The following is a 24,840-nucleotide window of genomic DNA, read 5'->3' as shown; positions in this document are numbered from 1 at the left end:
TACAGAGATTTTATAATTAATTCTACAAGTGCCCCACCAAACTTGCGCTGAACTCACTCTTACAACCTTGTTCTACTGCGCTCCAAAGCAACTTACACATCCTGTACTATAGCCAAGGTGCATACCTTGCTCCAACCCAGAAAAGGAAGAATCCCTGGTAGTCTCCCTAGGAACCAATGGGCAATTCTGTTCCATCGTAGGATTTAATATACTCTGTTGTACCTAATCTCTCCTTAGCTTCTAAGGCTTCTCTCATCTGGCTCCTCCTGCCCAGAATCCTCCTTAGGCTGCTCTCTGCATCTACATCTGTGCACTAAAGTCACACTGCATCTACAGATGTGTCTACAGCATGTCTTATGGTGGCATTTCCCGGCACCATTCTTGGCCACTGATATTCTAACTGTACATACTTTCCAATGTACTTTCCTCACATGGGATATTTCTTCACTTCCTGAGTTTTGGCATTGCTCATGATGCCTATCTGTTTCTCTGAATTAACTCTCCCCACCTCCTTGGCAGCCACACTTAGGTGCCTCAGATACAGCATGATTTGCTTAAGAACTCATTATTCTTCTTGTGTTTTCTATTTTTATAAATACTCCAGTACCCACAATTCCCCAAGCAGCAAACAGAAAATCATATGATACTGATACTTCTCTGTGTATTTATTTGTAAATCCTGGTGATTCTAATACCTAAATATTACTAGAAGTTGATTCCTTCCCACTAACACTGCCTCAATTAATAACCTTATCTTTTTTTTTTTTTTTTTGAGACAGAGTTTCGCTCTTGTTGCCCAGGATGGAGTGTAATGGTGTGATCTAGGCTCACTGCAACCTCTACCTCCTGGGTTCAAGGGACTCTCCTGCCTCAGCCTCCCAAGTAGCTGGGATTACAGGCATGCACCACCAGGCCCAACTAATTTTGTATGTTCAGTAGAGATGGGGTTTCTCCATGTTGGTCAGGCTGGTCTCAAACTCCCGACCTCAGGTGATCCAGACACCTTGGCCTCCTAAAGTGTTGGGATTACACGTGTGAGCCACTGTGCCCAGCAACCTTATCATAATTGAATTACTGAAAACCTAACTGCAGCAGCCTCCCAAGTACTTTTCTTGCTTCCACTTTTGTCCTTTCCACTTCAAGCCTTATAGTGCTAAGTTCTTTCTAAACATTTCCCCAAAGAAATTCTCCCATGATGCTCCACTGCCTTCAGAATAAAATCTAAATGACTTGAGTGAAGATCTATCTTAATGTGACTGACTACCTATGCAGACTCTCTGGCTTTCTTCTGCAGAACTCTATGCATTATCCATACTGTGCTGTATTCAGGGGATAAGGGAACCTGTCTGCTCCTAAGTACTCTACACATGCCAATTTACCTGTGTAGGAAGGCTCTCCTTTCCAATTTTAGTGATATAATCATTCTTAAGTCTTAGCTTAGCAATCACTTTAAGAAGAGTTTCCTACTCTGGCACCCTTCGCCTTCCTTTCCTCTGTCCTTCAGATTCATTAAAGTGCTCTTTTTCTCCATCCATAGCAACCAGTAGCATAAGAGCAACCATGTCACTATGGTGTATACATGTATTCTCTTGTCTATCTCCCAAGTTAGTCACTCATCAAAGGAACACACTGTTTGCCTTACTTAGGAATCTTCTGAGGTTTAGCCCACAGAAGTTGTTGATTAAATGTTTAATAGATGAATGAACTATAATGTAGATTCTTTAATCCATAAAGTATCAAAAATAATAAAATTACTCTCAAACATTCCTTAGAAAGGTATTACACTGGAGACTGACACACTGTCATCTCTCAACATAGTTAAACCCAGGACAGTTTTCTATCTTTGGTAAAAGAACGTAGACTTTTTTATTTTCTTTAGAGTCAGGGCCTCACTCTGTTATCCATGCTGGAGTGCAGTAAGCACAACCATGGCTCACTATAACCCTGAGTTCTTGGGTTCAAGTGACCCTCCCACCTCAGCTTTCCTGATTAATATACTGGGACTACAGGTCCACATCACCATGCGGGGCTAATTTTCGTTTTTGTTTTTTTTGACACAGGATCTTACTATGTTGGCCAGTCTGGTCTCAAACTTCTGGCCTCAAGAAATCCACGTCTCAGCTGCCCAAAGAACCAGAATTACAGGCACGGGCCACCACGCCCAGCCAGAATATAGTTTCTTTAAATGAACACCTGTTACCATTCAATGACAACATTTTATGAAAGCTTTGTATTTTACAACACCAGAATTTATATTCCATGAAGCTCTATGCATGAAAAGTAGAAACTAACAAGGAGTAAGGAACAGCAAATTTAAATCTCTCATCCTGAGGTCATTCTGTGAATAGACTCATTGAGAAGAAGAGCAGAACAATCACAATATTTCAATCAACTTGACGGTCTATGTATCTCAGCTGTATCTTATTGAGCCCACTTCTTTTAATTCATATAAATTACATGCAACTATGACACAATTCCATTGTAAGAAGCCAGGGTTGATTTTTCACAGCCAACATTCATCTCACAATCCACCTCCATCAAAAATTTTTAGTGCTCTAAATATAGTCATGCATCACTTAACAACTGGGATATGGTCTGAAAAATTTGTTGGTAGGAGATGATATGGTGTGGCTGTGTCCGCACCCAAATCTCATCTTGAACTAGTTCCCATAATCCCAGTGTGTTGTGGGAAGGACCCAGTGGTGGGTAACTGAGTCACAGGGGTGGTTACCTCTACGCTGTTCCCCGATAGTGAGTTCTGGTGAGATCTGATGGTTTTATAAGGGGCTTTTCCACCTTCGCTCATTGCTTCTCTCTCCTGCCACCATGTGAAGAAGGACATGTTTACTTCCCCTTCTACCAAGATTATAGGTTTCCTGAGGTCTCCCCAGCCCTGCAGAACTGTGTGTCAATTAAACCTCTTTCCTTTATAAATTACCCAGTCTTGGGCAGTTCACAGTAGCATGAAAATGAACTAATACAGTATATTGGTACCACAGAGAGTGTGGTACTACTATAAAGATATCTGAAAATGCGAAAATGTAAAGGCAACTTTGCAACAAGGCAACTTTGCAACCATGTAACAGGCAAGGTTGGAACAGTTTAGAAGGCTCAGAAGAAGATAGGAAAATCTGAGAAAGTTTGGAACTTCCTAGAGACTTGCTGAATGGCTTTGACCAAAATTCTGCTAGTGATATGAATAATGAAGTCCAGGCTGAGGTGGTCTCAGATGGAGATGAGGAACTTTTTGGGAACCAGAATCAAAGTGACTCTTGCTATATTTCAAAGAGACTGGTGGCATTTTGCCCCTGCCCTACAGATCCGTGGAACTCTGTACTTCAAGGAGATAATTTAGGGTATCTGGCGGAAGAAATTTCTAAGTGGCAAAGCACTGAAGGGAACGCAGAGAAGAAAAGTTTGAAAAATCTGTACCCTGACAACAGAAAAGAAAACCCATTTTAGGGGGAGAAATTCAAGTCTACTGCAGAAGTTTGCATAAGTAACAAGGAGCCAGATGTTAATAACCAAGAAAAAATGGGAAAGGTCTTCAGGGCATTTCAGCGACCTCTGCAGCAGTCCCTCCCATCACAGGCCCAGGGGCCTAGGAGGGAAAAAGTTTTGTGAGCCAGGGCTTAAATGCAGGGGCGCCCTGCTCTGCCCAGCCTTGGGACATAGCACCCTGCATCCCACCTACCTCAGTCCCAGCTGTGGCTAAAAGGGGCCAACATACAGCTCAGGCCACTGCTTCAGCGGTGCAAGCCCCAAGCATTGGCAGCTTCCATGTGGTATTGGTCCTGCTGGGTGCAGAGATAAGAATTAAGGTTTGAGAACCTCCACCTAGATTTCAGAGGATGTATGGAAATGCCTGGATGACCAATCTGCTGCAGGGGCAGAGTCCTCATGGAGAACCTCTGCTAGGGCAGTGCAGAAGGGAAATGTGGTGTTGGAGCCCCCTCACAGAGTTCCCACAGGGCACTGCTTAGAGGAGCTGTGAGAAGAGGGCCACTGTCCTCCAGACCCCAGAATGGTAACCTACTAACAGCTTGCACCATGCACCTGGAAAAGCCACAGACACTCAATGCCATCCCATGAAAGTAGCTGGGAGGAGGGATGTATCCTGCAAAGCCATAGGGGTGAAGCTGTTCAATGCCACAGGTGCCCACTTCTTGCATCAACGTGATCTGGATGTGAGACGTGGAGTCAAGAGAGATCATTTTGGAACTTTTAAGGTTTGATGATTGCCCTATTGGATTTTGGACTTGCATGCGGCCCACAGCTCCTGTGTTTTGGGTAATTTCTCCCATTTGGAAAGGGTGTATTTACCAATGCCTGTACCCCCATTATATCTAGGAAGTAACTAACTTGCCTTTTATTTTACAGTCTCATAGGTAGAAGGAACTTGCTTTGTCTCAGGTGAGACTTTCAACCTAGTATTTTGGGTTACTGCTGGAATGAGTTAAGACTTTAAGGGACTGTTGAAAAGGCATGATTATATTTTGAACTGTGAGGATATGAGATCTGGGAGAGGTCAGGGGCAGAATGATATGCTTTGGCTGTGTTCCCACCCATATCTCAACTTGAACTGTAGCTCCCATAATCCCCACGTCATGGGAGGGCTCTGGTGGGAGGTAACTGAATCATGGGGTGGTTAATACCATGCTATTCTTATGATAATGAGTAAGTTCTCACAAGATCTGATGGTTTTAATAAGGAGCTTACCCCTCTTTGCTTAGCACTTCTTCCTGTCACCATGTGAAGGACAAGTTTGCTTCCCTTTCCGCCATGATTGTTAAGTTTCCGGATTTCTGCCCAGCCCTGACTGTGAGCCAATTAAACTTCTTTCCTTTATAAATTACCCAGTCTGAGACAGTTATTTATATCAGTGTGAGAACTGACTAACACAGGCAATTTCATCATTGTGTGAACATCAGAGAGTGACTTACACAAACCTAGGTGACATAGCCTACTACACCCCTGGGCTATATGGTATAGCCTATTGCTCCTAGGCTACAAACCTGTGCATGTTTGTCTTATGGGACTACCACCGTGCTGTCCATCACTGACTGAAACATTGCTATGTGGCATGTGACTAATACTGACAAACACATAATAATCACAAGCATAATCAAGAGCATGCTAAACTCTCAATTCAAATTATAACTGAAGGTAAACTTTCTAGAGTATAGACTAATATGATGCTATTGCTAATTAAAAATCAATGAACAATAAGCATAAATTGTGAGTGTGTGTGTGTGTGTGTATCAACACTGTAATTACCTATGCACACTGAAATTACATATCACATACAGGGAGGCTGAGGTGAGATCACTTGAGGCCAAAAGTTCAAGACTTTGTCTGGCCAACAGGGCCAAACCCCATTTCTACTAAAAATACAAAAATCAGCTAGGTATGGTGGCACACACCTATAATCCTAGCTACTCAGGAGGCTGAGGCATGAGAATCGCTTGGGCCGGGGAGGCAGAAGTTGCAGTGAGCCAAGACAGCATCACTGTACTCCAGACTGGGTAATGGAGTGAAACCTTAGAGCAACAGTTCATCTGCTTCAAAATATTAAATAATTTAGTACTTATCTATAGCCCAATGCAAACCAGAAAATCTGAAGAAAACAAAGATACGTTAAACAAGAAAAATAATGTAGGAGTATCAGTGCTGAAGAAAACCATCTGGTTAATCTGAAAATCTGCTTTTTGCGTAAAATATTTTTCAATAATCATCAACTAATTCATCTCTAAGTACTCTAGGTTTAGGAAGTGCAGTTGCCAGGTAGCCCCCTCTAGGAAGCTTTCCTTCAACCCCTCAAAGTTCCACGATCTATTTGCCTGTTATGACATAAGTGATAATTGTTTCATATTTAGTATTATTTTTGTGCCCTATCTTTTACCCACTAGACTATAAACTCTTTGAGGGTAAGATCTATGTTTAATTCAGATTTCTATACCCTAGATATCTACCAGAGTGCCTTCCACAAAGACTTAATACATACGTATTTTACAAATACAAATATATTCTCTCCTAAAATGTAAAATTTATTTTATAAAATAAACTGTACATTATATCACTTTCTATTTTTCTTCCTACTCCTCAGTAGTTCCTATTTCACCATTTTTGCTAACTTCTCTTAATCCTATTCCCCAAGGGAATGTTTATCCATTTGTTCACTTATTCATTCAAATAATCCAATGAATATTTGGCAAGCACCAACTATGTACCAGTAGTGTATAAGGTGCTAGGGGTATACCAGTGAACATGGCTCTTCGGAAGTCAACACTTTGGTGAGAAAGATAGACAAGTAAATAATTATAAAGCAATATGAAAATTGTTACTATAGACATGAATATATGATACTTTTTTAAAAATAGAGACACTTAAGAGTGTTTTTCCAAGTTTTTGTCTGCAGACTGTTTTATCTGTCTTACTGTTTCCCTTAGTCATTCTTTCATCCATCTGTCTACTTTCAACTATTAGATAATACATGTATGTGGTACAACACACAAGACACAGAAAAATACATAAATGAAAAGTCTTCCTCCTATGTTATCCTTAGCCACTCAGTTTATTTTCCCAAAGACAAGCACTAATATCCAGCGCATAATTTCAGACACGCTCGATGCACAAAACATATATACACATATTTATGGTCTAATTTTATTTTAACACAACAGAAGTATGTTTTATACTCTTTCTACACTGTTTTTTTTAACTTCTATAAATGCCCATATTGGGCTGTCTCATTCTTTTTGATGAATACAGAGATTCCACTGCATGAATGTAACAGTTTATTTAAGCAGACTCCTTATTGAAGGCTCAAAGTACTACAATGCTGCAATGAGTATATTTATCTATGTATCATTCTGTGGTGCATCTGTATGTCTGTTGGATAAATTCTTAGAAATAAAATTGCTGAGTCCCAGTATAAATGCATTTTAAATTGTGATAGATACTGACATAGAGGTTTCATTGATTTCATTTCCACCTCCATAAATTAAATTATAATCTTTATGGGAATGGCTGCCAAAACTATATCCACAGTTTTGACTCTTTATTCACTCTCCATGGTAGTTCCACATACATATTACCTTAAAAGCTTAGGAAAAACTTTTTCAAAACTAAATTTATATGCTTAACATGTTCTTCATAACTGCACCATATCTGTTAAGGCTCCCAAATTGCAACTGAAGATCACTTTTCACTGTACCTCTTTGTTGCTATCCAGATCTAATTAATTGGTCATTAAGATGTAACAAAATGGCCAATGTGATGGCTGACATTTGTAATCCCAGCCCTGTGAAAGGCTGACATGGGTGGATCACTTGAGGCCAGTAGTTCAAGACCAGCCTAGGCAACATGGCAAAACCCCTTCTCTACAAAAATTAGCCAGGCATGGTGATGCGTGCCTGTAGTCCCAGCTACACAGGAGGCTGTGATGGAAGGATTGCTTAAGCTTAGGAGGTTAAAGTTGCAGTGAGCTAAGATGGCACCACTTCACTCCAGCCTGGATGACAGAGCCAGACCCCATCTCAAAAAAACAGATGTACCAATCCCACAGTTTCACAACATTCATTTTCTCTGTATTTCCTGAGACCTCTTACTGCAAGGGCCTAGTCCTGTATGCCAGGGTTATTATTATTTAATCACTTAAGTTTTTCTTTTCCTATCACCCACCAGTGATTCTGCCCATCCTCTCTGCCCGAAGCAGCTTCTTAAATCAGTTCCCCGGGTGAAACCTCATTAAGCCTACCCTGAGTGCTAGATCATCCATTAAGCATTTTCTTTCATGACTTTATTAGAATTTAGGTCTTTCACTACACATTCTAATTTGTAATGAACTTACAGAAAGGAAGTTATATAGAAGGATAATATCTTAACACATTTTGATAAACCCATTCTGCCCAGGCACTCAAAATGTGTTTACCAAATTAATGAATTAAGGTTTTCTTTTCTTTTTTTTTTTGAGACAGTGTATTGCTCTGTCACCCAGGCTGGAGTACAGTGGCATGATCATAGTTCACTGCAGCCTTGACCTCTCGAGCTCAAGTGATCCTCCCACCTCAGCTCCTAAGTAGCTGGGAGTACAGGAGCTGGGAGTGCACCACCATGTCCAGCTAATTTTTTTATTTTTTGTAGACACAGGGTCCCACTATGTTACCCAGGCTGGTCTCACTCCTGAGCTCAAGTGATCCTCCCACCTCAGCCTCCCAAAGTGCTGGGATTACAAGTCTGAGCCGCCATACAAGCCCCGAATGAATGAAGTTTTGCAACAAACGAATTCCTGCAAATCAGATAATTCTACAGGAAAAAAAAAATTCATAAAGGATATTTAATTAATTTATTTTGGAAAATAAGAATATTTTAAGTTCATGAGACACAAGACCCTATTTAATAATTAATTTCAGAAAGGCTACAATGAAAAATATTTCCAGTTAGCTATTCCAGTAAATTTACTTTTCCTTCATATTAACTGTGATCAAAACCAAGGAAGAAAAAGGAGAAAGAACAAAGGAATGAGTGAAATATGCTAATAAAAATGATTACATTTATCTCCAAAATTGTAAGATATTGTCAGTCTCTTAAATATAGTCACGGCAGGCCAGATGCAGGGGCTCACACCTATAATCCCAGCACTTTGGGAGGCCGAGGTGGGCGGATCACGAGGTCAAGAGATCGAGACCATCCTGGCCAACATAGTCAAACCCCGTCTCTACTAAAAACACAAAAAAATTAGCAGGCATGGTGGCACGCGCCTGCAGTCCCAGCTACTCAAGAGGCTGAGGCAGGAGAATCGCTTGAACTCAGGAGGTAGAGGCTGCAGTGAGTCGAGAGTGCACCACTGTACTCCAGCTGGGAGACAAGGCAAGACTCCATCTCAAGAAAAAAAAAGTCATAGTACTCTATTACTATAAAGAAGAAGAGGAGCCAAGCGCAGTGGCTGATGCCTATAATCTCAGCAGTTTCGGAGGCTGAGGCGGGCAGATCATTTGAGGTCAGGAGTTCGAGACCAGCCTAGGCAACATAGTGAAACCCCATTTCTACTAAAAGCAGAGAAATTAGTTGAGCATAGTGGCAAGTGCCTGTAGTCCCAGACTCTCAGGAGGCTGAGAGAAGAGATCTGCTTGAACCTAGGAGACAGAGGTTGCAGTGAGCCGAGACTGCACCGCTGCACTCTAGCCTGGGCAACAGAGCAAGATTCTGTCTCAAAAAAAAAAAAAGAAAAAAGAAAAGAAAACTCAGCCATAATGTGATAATGTGCCCATGGACTATTGTTCCACTGAGTTCAGAATGGATAAAATAGCTTTTCAAAATGTTCACAGCCTACTTGAAAAGAAACTCTGTAAAACATAATAAATCTTATATTTCTGGTTTTCAAAACTTATTAACATGATTTCAAAAATCATACTTGTGATAAAACTTTTTACATTTAAAAATACAGGGAAAAGAATAAAATTATACTTTCCAATATATACATGTAGTTACATAAAAACGATCATTAGATCTCATCAGAAATAATTTTGTTCTCATCTGTTCAGTAGTATTAACAGCTACACAAATTCCTATTAAGAAATGGAGAACTGCTATATTATAACTTGTATTTTAAGTAACGTTTTTAAACTAATGAAAATACTACCATGCAAATACTGGATTTACTTCTTGACTCACCTCGCCCCCATTAACATATTCCATCACAAAACACAAACGGTCTTTTGTCTGGAAGGAATATTTCAAGGACTTGAAATAAAAAAAAGAAAAAATGTTATATTATAATCTTATATTCTTATAATTATAATGGTACTAAAAACAGAACACTTAGTAAGCATGATTGATGAAAATAGTTATTTCTTAAGAGTTTATTTACTACTTAAAAGTGCTTAAGAGTTTAGGAGAAATATAGAACAAATTTTATTTAGTTCACAATAGGTATTATTACAAGAAAAATTAAAATTTCAAGTAAAAGCAAACTTAATTTCAGTAAGCACTTCTCAATCTAATTTGCCATCAATTTGTAGCTGCATTATAGTACTCAAGGTTCTCATCCATGCAGCCTCACAGCGTGGCCAACAAATTGCACCAGTGAAGTTTCTCAGGAATATAGTTACATTTGGTACACTCAGGTTTCTAATACAGTGTCACCATCCCTTTTTGCCTACTGAGTGCATAACAGAACCCAACTCAGGAGAGTTGGTTTGAGTAATTTTGTAGGTTATATATAGATTAAAAAATACCAAAATTCTATCTTATTACACTAGACAATAAACACAAAAAAAAGGTAGAAAAGTTAAATCTAGTTATCTACTGACTGCTCTGAAAATGTCTATTTCAGATATTCCCAACAGTTTAAAGGGTTCCACTTTTGAAAGTCTAGCTATTATTTTTAATCTCAATATAGTTCATTGGAACCAGGAAAATATAGAAACTTTACCAATTATCCCTGTATTATAAAGAATGTAAGAACAGAACTGAAAAATCCAGTTTCTTTCAAAACAACTAAGTTACAGGCATATCATATAATCACAGTTTATACTTTGTCTATTGAAAAAAACATAGCATGACTTATCCTACCTCTAATGTATTTAGCATTCCTGGATTTCTTATTCTGTCCCTCAAATAACTCTCATTTCCATAAAATATATTCAATAAACATTTCTGTCTTACATATTTGAAGAAATGCTTCTGATTATTAAAATATTTATCAGAAACCAAAACAAAGAAACCTAAAATCTTTACATTTAATATTAAGAAATTTTTTTTAATCTGCCATTTCCTCAATAGTCTTCTTAAAATGCCAGAGGTAATCTATTAATTGTATGGTTTGTTTTTGTTTTTAATTGCAAGAGATTGATGAGAGCAAAAAAATTCTAAAAAGAATAATAAATGCATAATGGGAGCAATTATCAATGCATACATAAAATGTAAAAATCCATATATTCTAATAAGTTGTAAGAAATTTGACGTACGGTCTTTCCACAAAGAAAATGGCATATTTAAATGAAAGTCATTTTTTCACAACTTAGTTTCTAATACAAAATTCCTTAAATTTCAAACAGTATAACATCTGTCCTCTCATTACTTACTGTTAAAAAGGGATGTCTAGTGTTCTTTAATACTCTGCTTTCAGTTAGCGTGTGTGCCACTTCATCCTACAAAAGAAAAAAGCAAACCTTCAATATATGTTTTGAGCACAGATAATAGTTTCACTATTTCTCTAAAATCGGAAGAGATAGAAAACCCAGAGATAGAAAAGGATTTTAAACAGGCATGCTTCCTTTATCACTCAGCATTCTCTCCACCAAAATACAAAAAAAAAAAAAAAAATTAGCTGGGCATGGTGATGGTGGCATGTACCTGTAATCCCAGCTAGTTAGGAGGCTGCCAAAATACAAAAAAAAAAAAAAAAACCTCAAATTAATTATTTAATTTAGACAGTTGTATGTTACAAGTGTATAAATTCACTCATACTTAAAGTATATCAATAATGACAAAAAAAAATCAACCAGAAAATTATCAGGGACACAGAAAATTAAATACCGAGCTTTTACTCTTGAAGGGAATGACTAATCGACTAATTTTTCAGCATGAGGTAACTTAACATCTACATGTTTCTAATACATTTTATTCGGGGGGATAAAATGATGTATTTCACAATAAATATGATAGAATTTATAACTCTCCTACTTTAAAAAAATTAGTTATTAGAACACAGAATACACGTGTAATATTTAGTTCTAAACTACGTATTTTAGAAATAGGAACAGAGTATTAAAATATATACCTTTCTGCTTATAACTTTTCAATACACTTATTTTCCAGAGACAAGTTCTTACTCTGTTGCCCAGGATGGAGTACAGAGGTACCATCACAGCTTGCTGTAACCTTGAACTCCTGGGCTCAAGTATTCCTCCTGCCTCAGCCTCCTGAGTAGCTGGGACTATAGGTATGACGCACCTTACCCAGCCTAATGTGCTTCTTTATTTTTTAAAGATAGGGTCTTGCTATGTTGCCCAGGCTGACCTCAAACTCCTAGGACTCAAGGAATCCTCTGCCTTCAGACTCCCAAGTAACTCAGACTGCAGGTTTGGTTGGTTGGTTTTTTGGTGGTGGTGGTAGAGGTATAACACATATGTTTTGGTTTAATTTTAGTAGTTTTTTGGGAAACAGGTGGTGCTTGGTTACATAAATAAGTTCTTTAGTGGTGATTTCTGAGATTTTGGTGTAACCATCATCTGAGCAGCACACTGTACCCAATGTAGAGTCTTTTATGCCTCACCCTGCTCCCATCCTTCTCCCCCAATTCCCCAAACTCCATTGTATCCTTCTTATGCTTTTTCGTCCTCATAGCTTAGTGCCAGAGACTACAGGTTTAATGTGTTTCCTTTTTTTAAAAAAAGCTCGCAAGCCTCCTACTGTAGGTGATCATTTTAAACATTGAATATGTTTCAAACCAAAAATAAACTAAGAATTTTTTCCCCAACTTTGGACATAAATCTCATCTTGATATCAAAAGCAAACTAGTGTTTTCTTCAACACATGAAGAACTGGAGATAATGTTTAATATTTCAAAAGTAACACTATCTTAAGGAAGAAATGAAAGGAAGACAACTGCTGAAACTAACACAGCATCTCTGTTCTTCACTTCTCGCAATATCCTAAACAAAGCCCTTGCTGAATCCATTTTTTATCACTGTCAGCAAATCAAAATTAGATTATAAGAAAGACATGAAAAACAAAACATCAGGACACTGCATAGTATTTGTTATCTTTATAAAAATGTTTTGCCTTAAACTCAAACAATAATGATAACTAGATTAATCAAAGGAGCTAAAATCTCACAACTATTCCTAGAGGGTCAGACCAACTGTGTCTGAAAAGAAAGTGTAATTAACAAGTGAAGGAAAGCATGAACATAAAATCATCTCAGTCTTATCTGTTTCACAGAAGCCGGTTTTAAGTGCTCAATTTGAAAGCCACTGTCATGTGATACTATAGTTCCTAAGTTAATTAGAATAATAGCAAACATTGTAAAAAAAAAAATAAAGCAGAAATGACACCAGAACTTACTGATTTCTTATTGATTTCCACATACACTGTGGCTAACATAATGGTTACTACATAGCAGATAGTTAGTAAATATCTATTGAACTGAACTGTGTATCACAGGAAAGAATTCTAAGATGTCAAGTGTGCAGGAGTTCATCCATCCATCCATCCATCCACCTACCTACCCACCCACCCACCGACTCCTTCAACACATATGCAATAAATATCATCTGGGTATTTTTCTGCACATCAGAGACAGGATACTGAACAAACAGACAAAATTCTCTGCTCTCATGGAGTTTTACTTTGACATAGATGATCAGTGTTAATGGGAAAAATCAGAGAAGGGATACTACAGTTAATAAGCATCACAGAGGGAATATGAAATACATCATTAAGCATTATGCAAGTGACTATTTTGTTATATACTGAACCAAATCCATTCACTAAAAAAACAAAACTACTGATGTGCAGTTACTAATTGCTAAGCATAGTGCTGGTATAAAGTAACTTAATAAAAAAGGTAAGATCCTGTTGCTCATGGAGCTTACAGGGCCGTGGAAAACACAAACAAGTAAATTGTGCAACTTAAATAATGACTCCTTTTGATAAGGGGTCTTAAGGAAAAAGTGGAGGTTATCCATTACTGTTAATGGGGTTGTAGGGAAAACCAATGCTACTGGAAGAGTGTAAATTGGGTCCTGTGATGGTGTGGGACATGGAGAGAATGATGGGGTGCTGGTGACAATATTTTTAAAAGTCTACTCATGTTCTTCTAAGAAGGACAACAAAAGCAAGAAGGATCAATTAGGAAAGTATTACAGTACCCCAAGAGAGAAGTGAGGATGAGCTGGACTACTACAGTGGCAGCAGGAACAAAAAATAAGGGGACAGTTTTGAGATCTAAAGGTAACTGCAATAATATAAAAGTTACATGCCTCCAACATGAGAGTGAATCAAAGAAACATTTTTTATAGGCAGTTTGAAAAGAGATTCACAGAAGATAACACTTACCTGTTATGGTTTAAGATGTTAAGTGATCTGGGTCAATAAATTAGGAAAAGACTAAAGAAAGGTTAAGTATGAAATTTATTTGGAAGTAAAAAAGATATTCCAGTGCTTTGAAAAATTTCAGTGGGACATTACATTCTATTTTGTTAAAACAGGCTCATCACACATAATAGTTATTTTTCTAAATCACTTAGTAAGTTTCATGAGGGAAGACTTTTTTACCCCCTAAATTTGTAATCTGACCACATCCAAGGAGCCAAGTAAAGATGTATAGCAGCAAAAGCGAAAACAGTATTTCTTTGTTATGAGAATGGAATTACAATGAACACCATGCACATAGCAAAATGTATTTTCTAAGATATTTTACAGCTGACCAGATTAGAATTTCTTACCATTAATGCATATTTAATGGTACTGTATTTCACATACTAATTAGTTTCTGCTATGAAGATAAGGTATGTGCAAGCTAAAAAGTAAACACAGATGCCAATAATTTTTAATTACACTTAAAAGCAACATGTCAAAACAAAAAGTTAAAAATAACTGGTAAAACAGTGACTAAAGCAATGTGATGCCTTTTTAAAAATCCATTTGTTGATCATAATTATAAGTGAAGAGTTCTAGAGATGCTTGGGTATACATTTTTTTCACGGAAAAGCTTTTGAAATACAAATTTACATATATTCATCCATGGTAAAATAGTAAGTAATAAACTTTTAAATCTAATTTCTTTCATATAAGCTTTAGGGGGAATAGAATTTTATTTCTTGAGGCAGAGCAACAGTTTTCCTTTTGATATTTATTTTTCCAATCCTCTCCAATCTAGCATTCACCATCTACTACACATGATCTGAAGTTCTCCTTTCCTTCCACCACTCAGTGTTTAGAGTATTTGAGGAATTGAGGTGTGGGAGATGACAGCGAGGGGAAAAAGAGAATTTCTACCCTTAATTATCAAGAACACCACAAGTGTCATCTCCTTTAATCCCTGATTAAAGGAGGGATTAAACTGATCCCACATCTAAGTTCAACATTAAAGGTCATTTCTATTTCACAAAACTGCCTCCCATCTTCAAATAACTTACTATCTACTTAACTAGGTACTCTGCTCACATTATGTTCTCCATCTTGACCACAAATCTAAAGTGACTAGTTGAAATCAAGACACATTCTGTCTAAACCGTTTCCTTCATCTACCCAGAGCTATAAATGAGATCTAGAAGAAGACATGAATCAGGTGGGGGAAACAGGAGGGAGAGGGTACAGAAGTGTTACCTTGGCACATGTTTTTTTGATATATACATTTTTGGGGTACATGTGTGGTTTTGAACATCCAGTATGTGTAATGACCAAATCAGGGTACCTTATATCCATCACCTCAAACTTTTACTCTTACTTTACACTACAGACATTCAAATTCTTCTCTTCCAGCTATTTTAAAATACACAGATTGTTAACTCTAGTCACCACACTGAACTATCTCACACTAGAGCTTATTACAACTCTACTTTTGTACCTATTAATCAACTTCATCCCTCTATCCCCCTACCATTCCCAGCCTCTAGGAACAATCAATCTACTATCTTGATGTAATCCCGTTTTATAGCTCCCACATTAGAGCAAGAATGTGCAATATTTGTCTTTCTGTGCCTGGCTTATTTCACTTAACATAATGGCTTCCATTTCCATCCATGTTGCTGCAAATGACATGAGTTCATTCTTTTTTATAGCTAGGTAATATTCTACTATGTATGTATACCACAATTATCCTTTCACTGATGGGCACCTAGGTTGATTACATATTTTGGCTGTTATGAATAGCGCTGCAATAAACAAAAGGGTGTAGATGTCTCTTCGATATTATGATTTCCTTTCTTTTGGATATATATGGTAGTTCTATTTTTCGTTTTTGAGAAACTTTCATATGGTTTTCCATAGTGGCTATACTTACTTACATTCCCACCAACAGCACAGGAGAGCTCCCTTCAGCATTTTATTTCATAAAAGTCATTGTAACTGGAGTGAGCTGATGATACGGTCAGGCCCCCACACAAGTCTCAATCTTGAATTGTAATCCCCATAATCCCTACATGTCGAGGGAGAGACCTGCTGGGAGGTAATTGGATTGGAGGAAGGGGGCAGTCTGGTCTTGTGATAGTCAGTGAATTCTCACAAGATCTGATGGTTTTATAAGTTTTCTGACAGTTCCTCCTTCACACACTCGCTCTCTCTTCACCTGACACCACGTTAAGATGTGCCTCTTCAGCCCTTCCGCTGTAAGTTTCCTGAGGCCTCCTCAGCCATATAAAACTGTGAGTCAATTAAATTTCTTTTCTTTATAAATTACCCAGTCTTGGGCAGTTCTTTATAGCAGTGTGAGAATGGACTAACATAGATGATATCACATTGTGGTTTTGATTTGCATTTCTCTGATGATTAGTGATATGACACACTTTTACAAATTAAACTACAAAGATTATCAGTGATTATTACTTACTTTTCCACTGTCTCAAACAGCCATATGTTAGCAATCTATACTTTTTTTTTCTCCCTGCCAGAAGAGAGATGTAACACTTATCAAGCTCTAAATTTGGAGTTCTAACTTTTGTTTCTCGAAAATTTGAGCACTGGTCCAGATGATGACTTTTAATACTTCTTCCATTCTTCAACTGTCAGACTGTCTTCTCACTGTTCCTTGATTTCTAGTCACTCTTTTGAAGATTTTTCACCTTGATGGAGAAGATGAAAGCACCACCGTTCTCTGTTAACTATAAACATTGTAGCACCTTTCTCAAGTATTGTGTTTGATACTTTGTTCATGCTGCTGTTCCAAATATTCCTTCGATGGAGGGCTACATGAACTCCTTTGACTTCCATTATGATGTAATCACTCTGGACTCCAGTCTTTCTTCTGCCTCTCTCATTCGCAGTATTGGGACAAGCTCATCTCCACCCTTTTAACTCTATATTTCAAATCTAAAGATAAATATTACATAAATATATTGACTAACATCACTGGAATCCCCCTCCAATCTCAGCTGAATCTTCAGAGGCCTCTTTCATTCACTGCTACTTAGGTCACTCTTCAATTTCTCAGGATGGTTGTTTCAAATCTTTCCTAGGCCTCCTTCCTTGCCTGGTACGTATACTGAAATGTACACACTAACCCTTACCCAGTCAAGGTACTAAGCTAAGACTAGAACCCAGGTCTGTGCTGACTTCCAAGCACAGGAGCTTTTCATTTGTCTCTCTTTATCTCAATCTCACTCCTTCACATGTTCAAAATGCGTTCTTACTTTCTACTCAGAAGAGAAGACATGAAAGTAACAACACGTTTGATCACTCCTTCCTCCTGAAAACATGTTCTTCTCTTGGGTCCCAGGACATCCTAATCTCTTCATTTTCCTCCTCTGCAGTGACTGTCTTTCCTGTATCGTTTGCTGCTTCCTTTTCTCTGAAACCCTTATTCTGTAAGCATCTCCAGGACTCAATCCTCAGAGTTTTCTTCACTGGGTATACTCCTTCCTTTGGTGAACTCATTCAGACTACGGCTCTAACACAGGCTACATGCTGACAGACTTCCAAATTTATACCTCGAATCTGGACTTCTTTCCTAAACTCCAGAAAAGCCTGTTTGGCATGCATGTATAATCAATGACATAAACTGGAGTATCTAACAAGAACTGCAAATCTGACATGTCCAAAACCTAATTCCAAATCTCCCTTAAAAAAGGTTCTCCTGCAATCAACTTCACTGTAGTAAATGGCAACACCATCCTTTCAGTTGCTTAAGCCAAACATCTTAACAATGATCTCCAATTATTTTTTTTTCTACTCATACTCTACATTCAATCTGTCAGGCAATCCTGCTGGCTCTTCATCAAAATACATCAAGGTCTCATTATCACCACCACCTCCAATGCTACTACGCTAGTACAAGCTACTATCATCAATTATCTAGATTACTGCTGCAATTAGCAAACTAACTGCTTCCAATCCACAGTCCATTGTCAACACTGCAGCCAAAGTGATACTGAAAACTAGATTGTTTAACTACACAGTGTAAAAATTTCCGAAAGCTTCCCACTTCATTCCCAGTAAAAGCCAATATCCTTACAAACAATCCTACACCATTCTTGTTCCACACCACCCATGCTAGACTCCTGGCTATTCAAAGAATGTGTTCGAATGTGCTAAGTAAGTAAACTCCTTCCTCAGGGTCTTCTCAATTGCTATTTCCTCTTGCTGGAACATCCTTCCTTCAAAATATCTAAAGGGCTTGCTTCCTGATCTCCTTCAAATGCTTACTGAAATTTCAACTTTCAGTGATGCCTTCCATAATCATTCTATCTAAAACCGCATTAAGTACCCAAATCACTACCATCATTATTACTTATTTCCCTACTCCAGTTTTCTCTGTAGTATGGATTACTTTCTTACATACTGTATGATTATTTGTAATTTTTTTTTTGTCTAATTTCTGACTTGAATATAATTTCCCAAAGGAGAGGAGTTTGTCAGTTTTATTCATTCACATGGTCCCAGTGCCTAGGGCAGTACTTAGCAAATAATTAGGTGTTCAACATGTATTTATTGAAATAATGAGTGAATGAACTAGTAAATAATAATCTTGGAACATGCTGCTGAGGAATAGAAGCTACACGAACTACATGAAATAACTCCAGAACATAAATCAATAAAATCAAACTTCCAATAGAACAATGACAGTTGATGAAGGTACAGCAGATCAAACCATTATCTGACTCCTACAGTAAACCACAATCATTGATGTAATGTTTAATACAGAGATTCAAAAGAATCTGAAAGAACAGATGGAAGTAGCTGGTTGATCATGTTAAGAGACTGTGGTTAAGGTCTACCAGTAATAACTTAAGAGTCCAGGGAAAAAGAGATGCCAGTAATTAAGCAAACACATTGGGTAATTATTTTAATGTACTTATGTGCAAAAAGGGGAACACATCAGGCCTGGGTTACCCAAAATCTACACATTCCAAAAAAAGTCCGCCTCCAGAGTTGGCCCTTGGCCAGCTCCTGGTAAATGAATTCTGAGCCTTTGAAACATTCTGCCTGCTACGAGTATTTCTGTATGCTGAAGATCTTGGGCCATGTGGTACTAGTTTGACTAGACAGTTTATGCTAACAGCAGGATGCATGATGAATACTTTGCGCCTAATTTTGCTCTGAGAGGTTGAAATCTGAACATCTTGGGACAGTGAAGCAGGTGACTGACTTCCTTCCAATAAAAACTCTAGACACCAAGGCTCAGGTAAGCTGCTTCAGTTGAGAACACTTCAAAACTGGGAGAATTAAGTGCACCTGTGATAATCAGTCTCAGGTGTCAACTTGATTGGATTAAGAAATACCTAGAGAACTGTTAAAGCATTACTAATAGCTATGTCTGTGTCTGTGTTTCCAGAGGAGACTGGCAAGTGAATTGATGGACTGAGTGGGGAATATCCACTCACAATGTGAGCAGACACTAACCAATCAGCTAGGAGGCCAAACAGGAGAAAAAAGGCAAAGAAAAGGTACTTCCCTGGAACTGGGACACTCCTCTTCTCCTGTCCTTGGACACTGTAAGTCTAAGCTCTCTAACATTTAGACTCCAGGATTTATATCAGCACCCCCACCCCTAGCTTCCCACCAAAACCCAGGTTCTCAGGCCTTTAGGCTCAGACTGACAATTACACCATCAGCTTCCCAGGCTCTGAGGTTTTTGGACTTGGACTGAGACACATTACCAGCATCCCAAGTTCTCCAGCTTTCAGACGGCCTGTCTTGGGCATTTCCAGCCTCCACAATCACATGAGCCGATTTCCCAGCAAATCCTCTTCTCATCTGTCTACATATGTATCCAACTGGTTCCATCTCTCTGGAGACCCTTGACTTCATTATAATATATCATCCATGTGACTCCACTGGAAGAAGATACCTTAAAGCTTACACTTGGTTTCTCCAGCATTTTGCTCCATGTGGTTTTCCCTTTGCTGATTTTAATCTATTCCTTTTCAATATCATAAACAATAACCATGAATCTTTTCTGAGCCTTGTGAGTCATGAATCACTGAGCCTGAGAGTGATCTTAGGGACACCTGACACAGGTGACATCACAAATAGGACTCATTAAAACACGGTGAAAACATTGTTTGGAAAAAGGAATAATAACAGGGCAGACAATGAGAAACCTCTGATGCCTAAACGGGTACACAGTCACCAAACAGCATGAGACAGCATCTGTACTGTGCTAGGTTACTACATATACAAGTTGCCAATGGAATTTAGAAATAATAGACTAAAATCTCAAGGCATTAGATCACCGGATACAAAAAGAGATGCAAAATGATGAGAAACAAGCTAAATGACCAACAAGCTAAATAAACAACCCATTGGATTTCAAAGGAAATTATAAAATGTATCCACTTGATTTTTTTAAGACAAAAATTTAAGTATAAAACATGATAAATTTCCAGGTTAAAATTGGGCTAACTACTTGAGATAAAAAAACTCTCAAATCACCATATTCCACCTCAATATCAAGAATAACCTTCTAATCAACTATACTGTAATAGCAGGACAGCACTGACATTTGAGTAAACAGGAAAGCTGAAGAGCTCTTCCAGCTCCAGACCGCGAACATTTTTATGCCTTCTTATATTGGTGAACGGCAACCACATCACCAAAAGTCATAACCATTTCACCATCCTTAGTTTCTCTTATAAAATGTTTCTCTGTCATCCTATTTCTGTATATGAATGAGTTTATCTCTATCCAGACTAACGAACTTGCAGTTTCTGTCATCTGTAGTGGTTTCATCAAACTCTTCATCCAGATGGAAACTAACCTCTGTGTTCCTGATCACCACCTTTTGTCTCCTTCCTGTCTGATAATTACTGTTGGTCTGTTCACATTTCCCACCTGCCTAGTGACAAAGCCCATGTCTAGAGCCCTCACGCACTCATCAAAGTTTTGTCGGTGAGCTTCCAGGTATTACATAAAGCCTCCTCTATCCTTGCCGTTTGCCCACTTTAGAGACAGAAGTGAGGATCTTCTGGTCTTATTGCCACTGGAGTCGTTTTCATTTGTTGTTGTTGGCTTTTTTTTTTTTTTTTGGAGACAGAGTCTTGCTCTGTTTCCCAGGCTGGAGTGCAGTGGCATGATCTTGGATCACTGCAACCTCTGCTTCCTGGGTTCCAGTGATTCTCCTGCCTCAGCCCCTCCAATAGCTGGGATTATTAGGTCCCCACCACCAAGCCCAGCTAATTTTTTGTATTTTTAAGGGTTTTACCACGTTGGCCAGACTGGTCTCAAACTCCTGGCCTTAGGTGATCCACCTGTCTCAACCTCCCAATGTGCTGGATTACAACTGTGAGCCACTGCGCCTGGTGCAGTCTGTTGTATTTTAAAACAGATAAATGAAGGTAAAAGAGAGTGTTAAGGAAATTCTGATGCTCAAAAAGCTCAGATTTGGGTTAGTCTGAGCTATGGCTGTTAGCCTCTAGGATGCAACCCAATGGAAAATTATGCTGAAAAAAAAAAAAAACAGACAGCATTTCTATGGCCTTTGGCCACCAAGAACAGTCCAAACGATAGGTGAAAAAAACCAAGATACTACTGGAAGCAGGCGTTATAGTGTGAAGGAGGTATCTCACCTTGTGAATTGGTATTCATTGGGTTCCTGAAAAACATTTAAGAAACAGATTGTGAGAGTAACTTGGGGGCAATATCTTCGATTATGAATATTGCAGAATGAAGAAGTTGGCTTGGGTTGATGCAGGAGCCACAGCTTATTACTGAACAATCATAGATGGCTGTACATTATCTAAACACACAACACATTGCTCCTAAAGGGACAGCTAGTCTGGTGGACTGGGTAAAAGCCATTGTAAAATTTGTTTACCCTGAAAAGGGAAATGTTCCTTCCACTCCTTTAAATGCTAAGTGGCACTCCATAGATGACATAGCTGATAAGCTGCATATGCAAACCATGCTGGATTAACTTCACGGTCATCAGGATGTTTGTTCATCCTTAATATGCCCTTTAGATCATGGTAAATACTGTGACTAAAGGGGTCCCTCTATGCAGGCATCTGATAAAACAGCAGCAAAATCTATCAGTGGTCCAAGAAATGTGCCAGATTTTGTTGTCTCAGCTTCTTCCTATGTGTCTTACAGACGCTAAGGAAATAAGACTAAATCACAACTGAATGGGTAAAGGCAAAACAGTCAGTCAAGGAAGTCCCAAGCAGGATGAAGTTCTAAATGGTTACTAAGAGATGAATCCAATGGACACTGATGGAGCTAACACAAAGGTCTTAATGCTGCACTGTCAGAGGTTAGGGTTACCTATGCGAGCTCATCTTAGTCCCTCAACACTGAAGGGCCCTAAACAAACACACTCTGAGTGTCCTAACTTCAAGGACTTCACCAAGCTGGGAGGCAGAAATGACAATGAAGAACCTCAGTTCAAATCATGAGAGGTGATGGGCTACCAAATTAATCAGGATGAGGATTAGGAAGGAACCAGGGTTTTTTTTTTTTTTTTTTTTTCCCCCGAAACTAATCTACTAGTAGGAATTGAAGGCTAAATGCACACCTGTCGGTACAATAGAAGGTAGAGAAGAAATCTTCCAGGGGTTCCTGACATAGAATTCAGTGCCTGTGATTCCAAAACCATTGGTAAAGTCCTAGCAGGGGCAATAATTAGATGGACAGGATATAGGGATGAAATGGTTGACATTAACATGTTTGAACAAACCATGCGAAATAGTTGCATCCACATTACCTGAATATGTTTTGGGGAAGGATATTCTGTCTGACCAGGAAAACTTTGGCTACTACACTGTAGAAAGCTTGTTAGTTTTCCCTTCAGTCAGAACATGCTAAATGAGAATCTGCAGAACTTCCCCAACTCACCTAGGTTGTTAACTTGAAACAGTATCATGGTGAACCAAAAGAGATTTATCACATGAATAATAACATGTTAGACGCTAGAGTGCTGTTACCAACAAATTCTCTGTGTCCTGCATGAAAAAGGTGAATGACTCATGAAAACTGACAGCAGATAATCGAGTCTTGAATAACATGTATCATCTACAGCATCAGCAGTCTCTGAGATGGCTTCAAAAGTCCTCAAAATAAAACAAGCTAAAAGAGACATATTCGGCCACACACAGTGGCTCACACCTATAATCTCAGCACTTTGGTAGGCCAAGGCAGGAGGATCACTTGAGTACAGGAGTTCAAGACCAGCCTGGGCAACACAGTGAGACCCTTTTAAAATTAAAATGAGACAGAGAAACAGAGACAGAGGGAGACGGAGACAGAGAGAGAGACTGACTGAGACTGACTCAGAGATCTTGCAAATGCTTTTTTTCAGTCCCAATCTCAGGAAAAAACCAACTGCACTTTGCCTTCAAGTGGAAATGATCCCAGTTTAAACTTACTACGCTGTTACAGGTTTATCTGAATTTATCAGCGTACCATTATAATTTGTTTGGAAGGGGTTTTGACTTGATACAGGTCCAGATACAATAATATACTACACTGATGATATTATGACAGTAGCAGAAACCTATGAACAAGCTAGGGCTGACCTGAAAATAGTGGTAGCACACATGAATACCACAGGCTAGAGGATAAATCTAGCAAATACCCAAGGGTCTAACCAAACTGTTAAATTCTTACGAATAACCTGGGCAGAAGCCACCCATAACATTCTACAGGCAACTAAAATTAAATTGCTGTTATTACATAACTATGAAAGTAAGCAAGAGGTATTCACTGTACCTGGTTTGTTTGGGTTTTACAGAACAAAAATTCTGTATCTGGGGACTAGTAATAAATCCAATCAGTAAAACTACCCGAAAGGACACAAGAGTGGAGACCTAAACAACAGCAGGCTATTATTTAAGTTGCAGCAGCTCAATTAATGCCTTTGGGTCCTTACGATCCATACTCAGACAAGATTTTAGAAGTGTCTGCAACTCATACTTAAACAGACTGGAGCTTATTGCAAAAACTCCATGAATGCTGTTCAGCAGCAACTACTGGGACCGTGGACCAGACAAGAAAGTACAGAACACATCATTAGAGAGATGATTTGCTACTGGGCATTAACTGAAACTGTTTTTATGACTAAAGGACATAACAGAATCCTAAAACCTAAAATACCACGTCTTGGGTAATGTCAGAGAAACACTCTAACGAGTACCCAGAAGAGTTCCCTAACAAAATGAAAGTGGCTTAACGGGAATGCACTATCTCAGGAAGAAGACACTTATCATATTCAACAGAAGAAAACCTTTTTTTTGAGACAGGGTCTCACTTTGTGTCACCCAGGCTGAGTTCAGTGGGGCAATCACAACTTATTGCAGGCTCGACCTCCCAGACTCAAGCAATCCTGCATCTCAGCCAACTAAGTAGCTGGGACTACGTACCAGGTGCATGATACCACATCTGGCTACGTTTTATTTTTCTTGTAGAGATGGGATCTCGCTATGTCATCCAGGCTGGTTTTGAACTCCTGGACTCAAGTGATTTTTCTGCCTCAGCCTCCCTAAGTGTTGAGAATACAGCCATGGGTCACTATGCTCAACCTCCTCTTTTCTTCCAGACCAACTTTGGAACAATCTGAGAAGCTATCAGATCCTATTGCCACATCCTATCTTTCAAATGTTCGTGTCTTACAAAGAGCTCTCGCTGACCACCAAAATGTGGCTTGTTTTACAGATGGATGGCAGTCCAAAGGTGATCAGCCAGC

At 38.7% G+C, this 24,840-nt stretch overlaps 1 protein-coding gene and 1 pseudogene across 3 annotated transcripts in view; both read right to left on the bottom strand.

The window, feature by feature from the left end:
- AKT3 (AKT serine/threonine kinase 3) overlaps nucleotides 1–24,840 on the bottom strand; it is a 333,950-nt gene that overhangs the window by 100,149 nt on the left and 208,961 nt on the right. For all 3 annotated transcript variants that reach the window (XM_017531949.2, XM_037739836.1, XM_017531947.2), the window contains 2 exons: nucleotides 11,087–11,152; nucleotides 9,675–9,743 (listed from right to left, as the gene is read on the bottom strand). In XM_017531949.2, coding sequence (XP_017387438.1) covers nucleotides 9,675–9,743; nucleotides 11,087–11,152 — 135 coding nt within the window. The remainder of the gene's footprint in view (nucleotides 1–9,674; nucleotides 9,744–11,086; nucleotides 11,153–24,840) is intronic.
- LOC108306864 lies at nucleotides 15,104–23,238 on the bottom strand (annotated as a pseudogene).

This window comes from Cebus imitator, unplaced genomic scaffold (genome assembly GCF_001604975.1).
Source record: "Cebus imitator isolate Cc_AM_T3 unplaced genomic scaffold, Cebus_imitator-1.0 Scaffold75, whole genome shotgun sequence".
Taxonomy (NCBI): Eukaryota; Metazoa; Chordata; class Mammalia; order Primates; family Cebidae; genus Cebus; species Cebus imitator.
This window is presented reverse-complemented; position numbering and strand designations above follow the sequence as displayed.